We start from the raw sequence: 14812 nt of genomic DNA on the forward strand, positions 1-14812 counted from the left end.
GGGTCCAACCCTTTGATACGCGGAGGTTGCAAGATTACCAATTATACTTGAAGCATGTTCGTCCCACACACTTATCAACTCCATTGCTCTTTGGAACGCGTCGTATCACTCTTTAGATCCATTTTAGCAGGATGTAACATCATCACTCACTCTAATGCCAAGTATGCGACACATCAGTGGACTTCCCCAGTTGCCGTACAAAGAGCGTTGTAGTCATTTGCAGTTATATCTTAATGGAGACCCTGGTTTGCAAAATCCTGGAGATTGGGGCATGCAAGTTCAACCGCGGAGAATTCCGCGAGTTTTCTGAGTAATGTATATCCAATAGACATTTCCAGCCTTCACTTTTCGCTATTTTATTGATGTTTAGTTGATCCCATGTTATTGCAAAAAGTGCAAAATTTGCCCACTACCCACTTCGTGCGAGATCTATCATGTGCAACCAGTGTCTCCTCTGGAAGTTACATTTGCATTAAAGCATCATTGCAAGCTGCAGACTGGGAACAGACAATGCTGGAATTTGCACAAACTGCGATATTTATTATGGTTACAACCGAAGTGACCCAAGGGTACTCGTGATATGACGTCACATTCCAGTTGTTCAGCCAGGTAGTCGTGTGGAGGAACACATTTGGCACTTGCGGGGGAAAATTGCCATCAGAGGCCGTTTCATTTCGCCCTCTTTCCAAACAAAAGTAATTCAACTGTGGATGTCGTCAGCGTGCCGATTGATTGGGTATCTGGTCAAACTTTGACTGGCTTTTATCCACACATCCGCAAATCAAATACACTGTTTCGCATATCCCTAGAGCCGAAACGCCGACGCGGTAGTTAGTGATAAACGCTGGACAAGATAGCCCAGGGATTTATGCGAGCAGTGGCCACATATAAAGCAATCAACGCCTGTATTGACCCGCCAACTGAGGATTAGTGCTTCTTTAATGTTGGACGATGCGAGGCATTTCCTCCCCCCGAATCCGCAGTGTAGCAATTATTGGCGCCGGCCCGTCAGGGTTGGCTGCGGCCAAGTATGTATTTGATCAGTGTTCCCTCAGATTGCCGTTCGTAGCGGGATACTGACCCCGTAGATTTTTGTTGGCCGAAAAATGGTTCGAGAAAATTGACATTTTCGAACAACGGAGTCGGGTTGGTGGGGTTTGGAACTACTCACCGGCTGCAGACAAGAAACGTGCTCCGATTGATATCCCACAAACCAACGCCCACTTACCTGTTGAAGAGCCCATTTGGCATTCGTCGGTTGGATCACAAGAAGACGCGGACTCAGCGGGGGGAAAAGGCAGAAAGGAAGCCTCATTCATATCCCCGCTCTACGATGGCCTGGAAACGAATATCCCTCATACTTTGATGCGGTTCTCAGATAAACCGTTCCCCGCGGATACACAGCTATTCCCTGGATCTGAGACGGTTCTCCGATATATAGAAGAGTACAGTGAGGATGTCAAGCACCTGATACAGTTTCAAGTCCAAGTTGTGGATGTGAGGCTTGATGACGCACATACAGGGAGTTGGGTGGTCACAAGGAAGCATTTGGAAACGGGATCTAAAGAAGATGACGTCTACGATGCCGTTGTGGCAGCGAATGGGCATTATAACGTACCATATATCCCATCGATCCCCGGGATATCGGAGTGGAATGCGGCGTATGCAAACGCAATAACACATTCCAAGTCATATTCATCGCCTGCCGAGTTTCGGGATAAGAAAGTTGTCGTTGTTGGCAACTCCGCCTCGGGACTTGACATTGGGGCTCAAATTAGAACCACATGTCGCAAACCACTTCTTGTCTCAGTAAGATCTGCTTCCAGCTTCGCCGTCGGACCTGATGACGGCAGCAAAATCGAGTATCCGCAAATTGTTGAGTTCCTGCCACCAACTACTCATAACAGGGCTGTTCGATTTGAGAATGGGGAGATTGAGGAAGACGTTGATGCTGTGTTATTCTGCACGGGATATTTTTACTCATTCCCATTCCTTTCATCACTGAAGCCTCCAGTGGTTGAGGATGGAAACAGGACACTCCACGTTTACCAGCAAATATTTTACGCCAACCATCCTACTCTGGCCTTCCTCTGTTTGGGTCAGAAAATCACCCCTTTCCCAGTAGCGGAAAATCAGAGTGCTGTTATTGCCCGAGTCTGGTCCGGACGCCTCAATCTTCCCTCAAAGCAAGAAATGTACCAGTGGGAAGATGCTGAGATAGCTGCCCGTGGACCTGGCAAGGCCTTCCACGTTATGAAGCATAACTTGGATGCTGAGTATGTCAATGGGTTGCATGCATGGGCTGCCAGTGCGGAGCGGAAGCCTGGTCTTGAAAATGAAGGTTGCGGCAGGGAATGTACTTACTGGAGTGAAAAGAATAAGTGGACTCGGGAGCGGTCCAAGCTAATCAAAATGGCGTTCATCATGAAAGGAGAAAAAAGGCATCAATGTCGAACCTCAGAAGATGTGGGTTTTGATTTTGAGGCGTGGAAAGCGGAGCAATTGATATCATAGATATAGAATTGATTTGATAGCCAAGCATCTAACAATTCAGCTTCCATAAATCACGCGACGAAACGCGCCAGAAAATACACTCCAGCTAAAAGCAAGAGGATTAATGTAAGCCTTCATAACTCCATAAATCTTAAGAATTAAACACTCGTTAAAGAGAATTGATATTATCAATTATTTTAATTTAATTAACCTATAGCTATTGGCAATTGCTCTCTTATTCTCTAAAAAAAGAAGAAGAAAAGAAAAGAAAAACCAGATTCCTTCTTCAATCTCTTTTTATAAATAATATAAACCAAAACAATGACTTGGCTCAGGTGGAAGGAGGGGAGGTTAAGCCGCCAAGCGGTGAAGCTTGGCGGGAATCATCACGTGGGACAAGGCAAGTCCTTTCTCAGCAGTCTCTTACTCAAAACTAACTAGTTCATCGATTAGCTAGCCGAATATCATAGCATTGCCTTTGAGTACATCCTCATTTCCACTTGCTCCTGGACATGGAACGTATGTATTTTGGGTGCTACATGATACAAGAGTCAACTTGTTAGGAATTCGGCTACTTAGTTTTTCCCTGTTTGTTGAAAATGGATAGTGTTTTTGTCACTCCTATGCTTGCATACTGATAATGCTGTCTCGACTTGTCCCTGCTACCACTTCACAACCACCACGCAAATCTAGAAATACACCCAGCATCCAGGAATCCACTACTGCTGGATCGGAGAGCTCGTTTGACCTATCTGACAAAGTATCTGTCAATAGTTCTCAGGAATATCCTATAAAGAGTATTATTGGCGAATCTCGCGACAAGTATCTCATTGCTTGGGAAGGCCCGTACGAACCAACCTGGGTAAGTTCTATGTGAGGAGCCCATGTTCACCGCTTGCACCAATTTTGCGGCTACACTGGTTTATCCCTTTTAGTCGATGTCATATGGTTTTTGCTTTTGTGTTAGCGCTTGACCACACTATTGAGGTACATGTTTGATTTCCTCTTCGTCGTTGTGGCAAGGTCAGCTAAAGGTTCATTCTCCAGGAACCCAAGCACTTTGCAAACGACGTTGCAATTCGGTTCTGGGAGAATAAGAAGAAGGGGACAGGGAGTGTTGCCAACAAGTCTTGTGACTTTGATCATCAGTCTTCTTTAGAGTCTTCAGCAACCTCTGCCGCTGGTCCACCATCTACGGTGCCAGAGACTGCGCACTCAGGTCTCAGTCAAAGTTCCGTACTTTCGAGTGGTGTGGGCAACCAACCTTCTTCAAATCCTTCTCAAGGCTCTGAAGCAAGTGGCAGTTTGTACTGTCCAGGCACCTCTGACCTGGCCACCCAGTCGAGCGGTGGTGGCTCAATTCAAAGCCAACACCAAATCTTGACCAGAGGCGCCCTTCGACTTTGTTCAACACAGTCTCTTAGCGATCACTCTCTGTCCACTCAAGTTGAACAGAGCCCTACTTCAGGATCACCCCGGTCTTCAAGTCATTGCTCCCGTCAATTCATTCCACGCAAAACCCGTAGTGAACTATTGCACCAACTTCGACATCCGGCACGCCACGATAAGCTGCCAGTGTCGCACAATAGTTCGTCCTCAAGCCTATCTACAAATCCTTTACAGATTGGCTCTACAGCGAAATATTCCTTAGGCATAATTCAATTCCAGGATACGCACGGTTATCCTGCATGCGGGGAGACAGATTTCGATCCAGGGAAGGCAAAATCAAGTTCATGCAACAGCGGAACCGCGATTGAGATCGCTGAGACTCCTCCAGCACGCCTCTCATTGTATCATAGCGAGAGCAGTAGCCATTCTAACCCGCCCCATTGTCATACCACTCTATCTCGCGTTTCAATTCATCGTTCCCCTTCGCAAACCTCACAATTCGGTAAATACTTTCCGAGGGCCGGCCCAATTATACTCCTATCACTAATACAAGGCCTCCAGTATATAAAACACCTATTCGCCAGCGAGACGTTAGTTTAAGCAGCACCGTGAAGAGTCTCCCTGTTTACACTCAATCCCCGGATCCAACGACCTGGCAAAAGAACTTTCAACTTTCTAGGAATCTGAATAGCATATCCGTGTCCACCTCTACACAGTCGTCTATCAACGGTGTAGCACAGCAATCCGCGAATATTCCACGAAACTTCATCAGCATGGATGAATCCGCGGCTTCTCGCGAGACACCGAAACCGCTAATTACCATGGAAGAAGCGCGCCGTAATAATCCAGGGACGAATTTTCGTGAGAAAATGAGATTTATTCGTGCACATGAACGCTCTCTCATCGGAGAGCAACAGAGCGTCAGTACAAGTGTAACACCTTCCTCTGCTGGCGACATTGAGCCATCACAACCTGCTCCTGCTAGAGATGGAGTATCACCCCTTAATATCCGTGTCGACAAAGAGCCTCAGACTCATCCACCACATGTCATGGCGGCGGCTGAAAGCCCCAGCACGTTTATTGCACCGCAGGCTCTACATTACGATGTGGAAAATCCAGCTACTGTCGCGGAATTCCTCTCGGGGTCACAACCAACCCTTGCTGGAGAGGCAGGGTTTCCGGAAGTTTCAGCCGAGACAATAGTCGAGCCAGAGGCAGGTTTCGGACCGACCGCCGCCTCCATTGAAAAGGTTACAGAACCTGTTGGCATTAAACTCGGGCCCATGGAATTCGCTATTCCTCTCTCCATGGATTCTAGAGTAAAGGATGATTATGATGTTACTCTTTCTGCTGAGAGTAAAACAATTGAGAAATTTTTGAGGGAATCCTCATCCCTGGGAGAGAATATGAGCAGTTCTGATCTAGAGGTTTGTTGACCCTTTGTGACATTTGACATAACATATCATCAGTTCTCACACAAATATAGTCCGATACCCAAATCTCGAAGATGCGGAAGTTGATTGATCGCTTGAAGAACATTACAACACATCCCGATCTCAATGACCAACCTGCCGCAGCCGGTGCCAATCCGGCCAAGGAGGCCGCGTGGGCGGAATATTCGAGCTCGAAATTTCAATTTCTAGGTTACTTAATTGATGCAGCCGCTAATGATGATTTGCATATTCTTATAGTTGGAGGAACCGAAAACGCTGTCAAACTAGTGGAAAATTATTTTATAGGCAAAGAATTTGCTTATACCCAACCATCGACAAATGGGCCGACTGATGCTGAGTTGTCCCTCTGCAAAGGGCAACTCAGCTTTACGATACGATCAGCGACTGATGACCGAATACTACAACCCTATAAACCCCCGGCTGCGATTATTGCTCTCGATAATTCTATCGATGTGGACGCCCCAGCTATTCGGAAAGTACGAACCGAATCTTCCGCTCATGGAAAACTTTTACCGGTTATTCGCTTGCTTGTCTCTAATACTTCAGAGCATGTCGAACGGTGTTTACCAGACACATCAAAAATTAATGCCCTTCGTCTTCTTGTCAAGTATACGCGGGACTTCAGTAGTACCGCGGGAGAGCTTCAAGATGACGCGCTAGGAGTGCAAGAAAATGCGGAGGAAGTTGCCCTTTACTTAAAAATGGACCCTGCTACACGCGTGTGGCCGATTGCAGCGGTTGAGCTAATACCGATCGAGACTCCGAGAGTGTCACCTGCTTCTGTGGAAGCCGAAGAGCTTCGATCGATGTCATCTTCACGACAAAAGCGTTTTTTGGTAAGCAGAAAGATTGATGAAATCTAAAGTGTATGGCACTAATCGACGTGTAGGAAAACGATGAGGGTCAAGCTAGTAATCAGACAAAACGGCAGCGAATCAGCCCTTTCCAAGATATCACTCACATCAGCGACTCAAACAAGGGACCAACACAGTCGCAGGATGAAGCCGATTCTCACCTTAGCGAACGAAGTTTAGCCGAAGCTAAAAACGCAACGGGATTTGAAGTTAACCAGCTTCAGGCTGCGTTGGCAAAGATGCAAACGAATCTACAAACCATGGAGAAGAGTTTCTCCCAACTGCAACACCGATATGAAACCAGACTAAACAATTACCACAAGTTACGCAAGGAACTGGAGGAAGCCCTCGAAACCTCAAAGAAATCTTCCGAGCGCCTCGAACGGCAGAAAATGGAGATAGCCAAGCTCAAAGACGAGAAAGCCATCTTAGCCAAAGAGCTGGATGAAGCTAGAACTACCATAAAGGAAGGGGGAGGCACGGATGCCGAGTTGGAGAAAACGCGAGAGGAAGTGCGCCGCCTCACCAAGGAAAATGCCAGCCTCCAACGCACAGTCCAGCAAGAGCGCTCTCAGGCAGAATATACAAGGCAACAATACCAAAACGCATCCACATCGGCGGCGCAATCAGCAATGGAGCTCCAACAACTCGAGGAAGAGTTGGCCAATCTGAAAGCCAAGGCCGCGGGAGACCTAACGAAGTTGAAAAAGTTGCGTTTGCAAAACAACGAGCAAACGCATCTTGCTCGGATTGAGGAACTCGAATTAACGCTAGCGCAAAGGGATGAGTTGTTAAGCCGGAAGGAGGAGGAGCTGCGGGAGTTGAAGAAGAATCGGCCGTCGACTCGAGCGACAAGTCTGCAGCCTCGCAGCCCGAAGTGGGGTTCAAGTCGTCCCACGAGCCCTGGAGTGAATAATGTTAGCAGTGCGAACATTCGGGGTAGTACGTTGAGGTTTCCGTGCTGAATCAATTGGGCTGAGATCCTATCCGTGCGTATATGTATATATACATATATATGAATTTTGTCGTTCTGATTAGGTTGGTGGATGGATAGAGTAAGTTTCTTTTTATGTTTTATATGTAGTTGTATTCGTTGTTCACATCCACTACCCAGATGGGATTTTATATTACTTCCAGTTGAACAGCCACCACGATGAGAAGGCAGGCAAGCAGCGGGAACTTGTTGGAAGATTGAGTCATGGTTTTGTTTCTTAGTTTTTCCCCCTTTTTGCTACTTTCCTGCTTGCGAATATCCTTTATTTTTACTTTATATATTACACTCATCCGCATAACGATGCAGGTGCCCGGGGTGGACTGGCTGCTCGTAAAAATTGATACGAATGACTTCTGGTATTTTTCTTGTTTCCATTTTGGTTTATTCGGTTTACTATTTGTCATTTGCTGCTCCATTTATATATACCGTTCGGGCTTTATTGTTGAGTGTCGCAATTACTGTTTGACTTATCCATGGCGATCCTGGGCTTGACTGGAGTTCTTTATTTTTATTTTATTTTTTATTTCGTTTTTATTTTGATCTTTTGTGCGGACTTGGTTTTGTATATAAATTACGCATATGATATGGCGATATTTGATGATACGTTTGTAATTATTGCGCAGAATAACCAACAGTCCGTAGTCAACTGTCTGAAGCAATCAAGCTGCAAACTTAGTTGCCTGAAGGAGCTCAATACTTAACTTACGTGAGCGCCCCGGCTAAGCAACTGGAGCCCGGTAAACTTTTGTCCCCCTCTTGACCTTGGTGGCCATTCAAACCCCACCAAGTTATAACCTGCTCTACATCTACGCAACAATAACAAAATTATTTGTCCCGCCTCTATATTTTGCCAAAAAGGCGACCCTACAAAGAAGGAAATTACATCGTAGTCTACTTACTTATAACCTTAGGTTGCGTGTTCGTATCAACACGGCATCATCCGAACGCAACCACGTGCGTCAATAGCCATGCCAGCCTCCCCCGCTATCTCAGTTCCAGATCTGTCTACCCCACCCATCACGTCCCCCACGTACAAGCTTGAAGTAACTGCGTACCCGGAGGCTAAAGATGCCCTTTCGAATGGCTTATTGCGTCTGAGGACAGACCACGTCAGCGGGGCCAAAGACCTCGCTACGACGGCAGTATTTTCATTGGTGCGCATTGCAGAAATTATCGCGGAGAGACTTATTGAGGAGATAAAGCAGGATGAGGCGCAGACACACGGGGGTAAGTTGCACGGTTCGCCTCACTCGGCGGTGGAGACATGGTGGGAGTCGTGTCGGAAGGCTGGGTGGATCCTTTCTAAATACGGGCGACCGAGTATGAATGCGGCGATTACAAATGCAATTGTCAAGGTGTTGGATAGGAGCAGGCTGGGACTGGCACGGCTGGATGAAGAGATGGTTAGCGATCGATGTGGGGCATGCGGGTTGAAGAGGAAGGTGTCCGGAGCGGATGGTGACGGGGGGGAGCAGGCTGAAGCTCAAGAACGATGTATTAGGATGGGTGTTGAGAGGATGCATGCTTATTTGATGGAGAGGAATGAGGATGCCACACGGACGCACATTGCCGTGGCGTTACGGCGGTTTTTATATGAGAAAGGTACTGTCCAGGATCAGAGACGAGTGGTGAAGATCTTGACCCTAAGCTCCAGTGCAACGGTTGTTAATGCGTTGGCGACGGTGTTGGAGACGGAGAGCAAGGAGAGCGGGGATAGAGGGTTGAATATTCAGTTGAAGGTCATGGAATCTCGACCGCTCTGCGAAGGGGTAGACTTTGCCAAAGAGCTCGTACACCGCGCAGGAGACGTCGGGGCCACAGATCGGCTGCATATAGAGATCGCATCGGATTCTAGCGTTGCAATCCTAGCGAGAGACGTTGATGCTGTTCTACTGGGAGCTGATCGGATATCTGACAACGGCAATGTGAGCAACAAGACTGGTAGTTTACCTGCTGTTCTTTGTGCGAAAATGTTGTCAGATAAGGTGTCTGTCGTCGTAGTATCTGATCTCGATAAAATTTCCACGCCGGGAGCAATGGAGACGTATAGAGAGGAAGAGAATGACGTACGAGAGCTGGAGTGCCTATGGGACCAGCATCCTGGCAGAACCGTGAAGCCGGCCTCATGGCGCACAATAGTGGAGGCTCGAAACGTGTACTTTGAGTGGGTCCCCGCAAAATATATCGATCGCTATATCTGCGAGACAGGTATCCTAGATCTCAACGGGATTAGAGAGCAATCTGAAAAGGCCCAACGTGTGGAACGACAATTGTTTGGCTGTTTCCCCTAACGTTGACATGGAAGACAGTGATCTACGTTCAGAGTAACAAACAGCCACTGGCCCGAAGGCGGTTCTACTTCCCCGTTCTGGTCCGGTCATATCGACAAAGTGCGAGAGACAACTGGCAGCCCATATAAGCAGAGTAGCTAGCTAATAGCCTCTCCACCTTTCGTTGTTGTTCCATTTTGTGATGTTTTCCCAGGTTGATATCACGTTTTCCATTTTGGGATGCACGTGGGGAACCTTCAGCCCTACAGATCGACACCAGTCCCAAAACGGCAATTCGTAAACAAGCAACACATCATCCCGGCCGAGGCACCCAACAACCATGACAATCATAACATTAACCCACATCACAACTCTCCTCATCACGCAGCATATCAGCTTGTCTAATGGAGCTGCTAATCATCTGGTATTAACTGAAAATGGATGTACAACCTCCATCATAACGGCCTCCTCCAATTCTCTCATTATCAACATCCCTGTCGCTCATTGTTAGGTAAGCGTGCCGCATTGTTTGTCGTACTGTTCTGTTCACCCGGCGGACTGGTCTCATCTGAAATCCCACCTCTTCTGTTGATGCTCATTCTTATGGTATCTCTAATTGTCCACCGCTCTAGTTCATCCTATTACCATCTCTTCCGCGCCAATTCTTTGTAGCAATGGCTCCGGCAGCACCAGTTCTTCCCACTCGATTCCCCTGTTGGTGTCAGGCTGTATACTCATGGGGTGGAGAAACAAAGAGAGACTTGGGGTTTGTGGAAGGAGATCTGATCGAGTGCTTGAATGCGGGTGATGGCTCTTGGTGGACTGGCCGTCTACGTCGAGACAAACGCATGGTTGGAGTGTTTCCCTCGAACTTTGTCAAGGTACTTGGGGACGACTTCGTCCCGGGAAGCCGGTCGGTCAGCCCGCTCCATGGCGGGCCCGCAAGCTCTACGATGGATTTACGCCGGATATCAGCTTCCAATTCTGCAGCATCGCCCAGGAAACGAAAGACGGTTTTTCGAAAACCATTCCAAGGCTACAAAGAAGGTGTAGGGCCTTCTGAAGCTCTGAAAACGCGGCAGAATGATGAGGATACGCATAGCAACATCCCCAATAAAAATAGCAGTAGCAATAATACTGGGCATATCGTTTCGCCCTCAGGGAATCCTTGGAGAGCGAGTACAGGCTCAGCAGGCACGCCTCCATCGTCAAACCAGCATCGCGGATCTCTTTCGCGTCAATCTCCTCGTCGTTCTCCACGTTCTCTTTCTCCTGCCCCCGTTCAGCATCGACCATCCATCTCTCATGCCATACCTCCCTCACCTGGTCAGCATGCTGGGCTGACTTCTCGTGAAATATCTCCTGCACCTATTCAACATCATGGTTCTATCTCCCACCATCCTGCTCGCGCAGTCTCACCATCTCCTATGCACCATCGTGGGTCTTTCTCTCATCACCCTCCTCGCGTAGCTTCTCCTTTGCCGGTACGACATCACCATTCCTTCTCTAATCCTCCACCGAATACCACTTCCGCAATGCCGATGCAACATCGTGGTTCTTTCTCCCATCATCCCCGTCCTGTTTCTCCGGCACCAGAACAGTATCATGGGTCTATACCGCGTGCTGCGTCTCCCTCACCAATACAACATCATCAGCCTTTCTCTAGCCCACATCCTCGTGCTCTTTCTCCTGGACCAATGTACCATCCTGATTCCACATCTCGCGCCGCGTCTCCTTCACCAGTACATCATCATCACACTTTCTCCCAGTCACATCCTCGAGCACTTTCTCCCGGGCCACCACGAGATACTGAATCTCCTCCCCCGCTGCCGCCTCCTCACCGAATTTCTGTGAAAAACAAGCAGCAAGTAAGGAATAGTCCATCACCTGTTCCTGCGCCTTATGATATGAATCATGCGTACCCTACCATCGCAAGGACTCCTTCTCCAAATTCGCAATCTAATGCTATTTATGGACACACTCCATCTCCTGTGAGGGATGCTATGGAAGACGTCATGTCTTCATTGCAAGATATGGGTCTAAATCACAACGGCTCGCAAGAAGAACCGCGTCGGTCCCCTTCACCCTTCCATCCATGGTCCCCGGAAACATTTGATAACCCACACGAACAAGGCACATCTGATCCAACCCATCGCCCTCTAACCTCCTTAGGACTGAGCGGTGGCGATGGCCAGCGGCAGGAGAACAAAAATCAGCATGGTTTTACTAACCAGTACAATGATGGCCCTCCTCAACTCAATAATTATGTCCAGAGAATGGAAAACAGACTCCGCCAATTGCATGCACAGAGTAGAAAATCTTCCTATGAGCTCCATATAACCCCCAGCAGTAAAGACCTTCCGCCCATACCTCACCCAAAGGATCTCTCCCATTCCAGACCGCAATCATCGTCAAATCGAGATTACCAAGAGCCACGATTACGGACTCGAAGATCTGCCTACGAATTGAACAAAGACGTTCTTGGGCGGACATTTACAACGAAATCCGACGCAACAAATTCTTCCAGTGGCGTCCAAAGCAATGCAAGTGGCACTTCAGGATTTAGCGCAACTAGCGCTGCAAGCTACGCACGGCGTACCAATAGACAGGATACCGCCATAGATAACCTTCATCTCTCTGGACTAATAGGTTCTGATAAATCTTCTAACAGCGGGATGCGGCCTCAAACACCGTTAACCGGAATTTCATATCACTCCAGCCATAATTCCTCTAGACAAGGAGCAACTTCTGCCATTGGATGGAACGAGTACAGTAAGGATGCCCCAAGCATGTATGGCGGCCTGACTACACCCAAGTCAAAAAAGACAGGCTTTCTGAAAAAGATTATTGAATCTGCTAAAACGGGAGCTGCGACCGCAAGAACCAATATTGCCACAAGCCCAGTTGGAGCAGTATCACCGACCAAAGGTCGCAAAGCTGTGGGAATCTCATCATATGCATCTCCTCACTCAGGAAAAAGTGCAGCAAGGGACGTGGGATTGGGTACATCCATGGATTGGGTCCAGGTGCGACGGGACGTCAACAGGTGTATCACTCCAAGCCGTCATGAACTAATCGAGAGAGCAGAGAGGTGCCAGATGCTCGACTGTCCTGTGATATACGCGGTGGAGGAACTCTACGAGAGTGCAGAGGGAGATGAGGGAATAGATGGTTTACCAATTGCAGAACCGACTAACTGGGGTGCTGTGAATTTACAGCTGGTGGACAAGAGTGTCCGGTTCATAAGCAGTCTGCCTGCGATGATCAACCCAGTCAGTTTATCCCAAGGGTATATCTGTCGCCCGCATCGCAGCGATGGACAGCGATTACGTGCCATATTTACCTGGGTTGCGGAAAAGATTGCATGGGATGATGACATTGATGGGGACGTTGACTTGAAAAGAGTATTGCATATGAAAAGAGGTTGCCCAAAGGAAGTTGCTTATCTGGTACAAGAAATGTGTTCCGCCGTTGGAATACATGCCGAGGTAGTTCATGGCTATTTAAAAACACCCGGAGAACAACTGGATCTTGATCGCCTCTTCAATCCAAATCATTGGTGGAATGCTGTCCTGATAGATGGCGAATGGCGGATCATGGATTGCTCCCTGGCAAGTCCAACCAACCCTCGAAGAAGCTTGTATTCGAGTTTCAATTCGCAGGTTGCTGAAAGCTGGTATTTCCTAACCCGTCCCATGGAGATTTGCTATTCCCACATTCCGATTAACCCTGAGCAACAACATATCTGCCCACCCGTATCACACGATGTTCTTCTTGCGTTGCCCTGTGCTTGTCCCCCGTTCTTTAAAAATAATTTGCGGTTCCCAAACTTTGACACCAGCCTTACCCGTATTCATGGTCTTGAGGCTGTCCAACTTCGTGTGTTCGTACCCCATGATGTCGAATGTGTTGCAGAGGTTGAAGCTCTTGCATTTGACCGCGACTCTGATGGTGACTTATTTGAAAGTGGCGAAGTTGTCAAAAAGCGTGCACTTGCGCAGCCTGACTGGATTGGAGGACAGAAGCGCTTCACCATAAAAGCTGTCTTACCTGGAGATGAGGGACAGGGCGTTTTAAAGGTATATGTTGGAAAGAAGGGACTGATGCATTCTATCAAAGATATTCCCCACCCCCTGGCATTTGCACTCCCAATCACCCACACGGGAGATAACCCAACCTACGACTTCATCCTCCGCCATCCCACTCCTCACGCTCAGCGCCATGACCTCTACGTTATTCAACCACAATGCGCCAAACTCGCAATAAACAACACCTTCGTCTTTGCAGTTCGTCAACATCCGTCTTCCCTGCCATCCAACGCCCCTGACCCCAGCGAGGGTAGTGGTCGCATCTCCCCAAATCCATGCACCCGCCCCGCCAGCGCGCTCAGCATGGTATCTTCCGTTGCCGCAAGCTCAAACGCGTCAACAGGCTCATCATACATAAATCAAACCTTTTCCGCCTCTAGCTCTAACGTCTCGTCGAATAGCAAACAGTCACAGCACCCCTCCAAGCCAGCGAAGCTAGCTATACAAGCACCTTCAGGGCGGATATTGAGGTTGACACGCAAATCTGAGAACGTTCTCAGTACCAGCAGTGGTGGAGGAGATTTAACGGGTGATGGCTCACCCGACGGCAGCGTGTGGGAGACAGTGATTAAAGTTGGTGAGAGGGGCGTTTGGAGAGGCCTAGTACTTGCTGATCGCAGTGCAAGATGGTGTGTCTTTGGGGAGTGGGAGTGTTTCTAACCCTCCGCCTTTTTGCTTTATTCTACCTTTCATCTTCTCTTGTTTCTCCTACTTGACTTGGCCTGGATGGCCTTTAATGGAAGCCTGAGCGCTGTTCTCCTCAGCCCAGCGAAGTTTGTTGGAGTTTAATTCCTCGTTCAGCCCTCTTATCTCTCATCTTCTGCTTCATATGTTATGATTTGGGCTAGTCCTCAGTAATTTCTATATCCACTGATTAGTCTTTCCTGACGTGGATTTCTTTGTCTTCTTTTTTTCTGCTCAGGATGTCACGTCATTTTCTACCAATGTCGATGCCAACACTTACCCTAATTCGTTTCAGAGATTCTTTCTCGCATTCCTGTTTCATGTAATCACAAATATTTTGCCTGTGGGGCTTATTCCTTAATTAATTACTGGGTTCATTTGGCGATTTGGTTCCAGGAATAGAACAGGAAAAAATAAAACATGACAAAATAACGAGCACTTTTTAGATTGCCTTCCCATAAATCGTTTGTTCAGACTCTTTTGCTCCCGTATCGTACTCCCCCGTTTCCTACCTTTCACATTCCCACCGGTCCACCTTGGAGAATTATATCCTCAAATTGGGATAATAGATTAGGAAGATTATGTC

The 14812-nt window shown here is 47.8% G+C and overlaps 4 protein-coding genes across 4 annotated transcripts; all 4 read left to right on the forward strand.

Moving 5' to 3' along the window:
- Positions 1-732: 732 nt before the first annotated feature.
- HCBG_06498 (flavin-containing monooxygenase) lies at positions 733-2585 on the forward strand (the record flags this gene model as incomplete). The annotated part of the gene is made up of 2 exons (XM_045433547.1): positions 733-1028; positions 1089-2585. 2 exons carry the CDS (start codon positions 952-954, stop codon positions 2512-2514), a joined length of 1503 nt encoding a protein of 500 aa, XP_045285860.1.
- Positions 2586-3133: 548 nt separating this feature from the next.
- Positions 3134-7155, forward strand: HCBG_06499 (uncharacterized protein; the record flags this gene model as incomplete). Its single annotated transcript, XM_045433548.1, has 5 exons — positions 3134-3355; positions 3541-4081; positions 4444-5309; positions 5369-6172; positions 6226-7155. The coding sequence occupies 5 exons, from the start codon at positions 3134-3136 to the stop codon at positions 7153-7155; spliced, it is 3363 nt and encodes a 1120-aa protein (XP_045285861.1).
- Positions 7156-8152: 997 nt separating this feature from the next.
- HCBG_06500 (translation initiation factor eIF-2B subunit family protein) lies at positions 8153-9475 on the forward strand (the record flags this gene model as incomplete). Its single annotated transcript, XM_045433549.1, has 1 exon — positions 8153-9475. The coding sequence occupies one exon, from the start codon at positions 8153-8155 to the stop codon at positions 9473-9475; it is 1323 nt and encodes a 440-aa protein (XP_045285862.1).
- Positions 9476-10128: 653 nt separating this feature from the next.
- Positions 10129-14670, forward strand: HCBG_06501 (uncharacterized protein; the record flags this gene model as incomplete). Its single annotated transcript, XM_045433550.1, has 1 exon — positions 10129-14670. One exon carries the CDS (start codon positions 10129-10131, stop codon positions 14200-14202), a length of 4074 nt encoding a protein of 1357 aa, XP_045285863.1.
- Between the last annotated feature and the right edge of the window lie 142 nt (positions 14671-14812).

Source organism: Histoplasma capsulatum, assembly GCF_000150115.1.
Source record: "Histoplasma capsulatum G186AR genomic scaffold supercont2.9, whole genome shotgun sequence".
Classification (NCBI taxonomy): Eukaryota; Fungi; Ascomycota; class Eurotiomycetes; order Onygenales; family Ajellomycetaceae; genus Histoplasma; species Histoplasma capsulatum.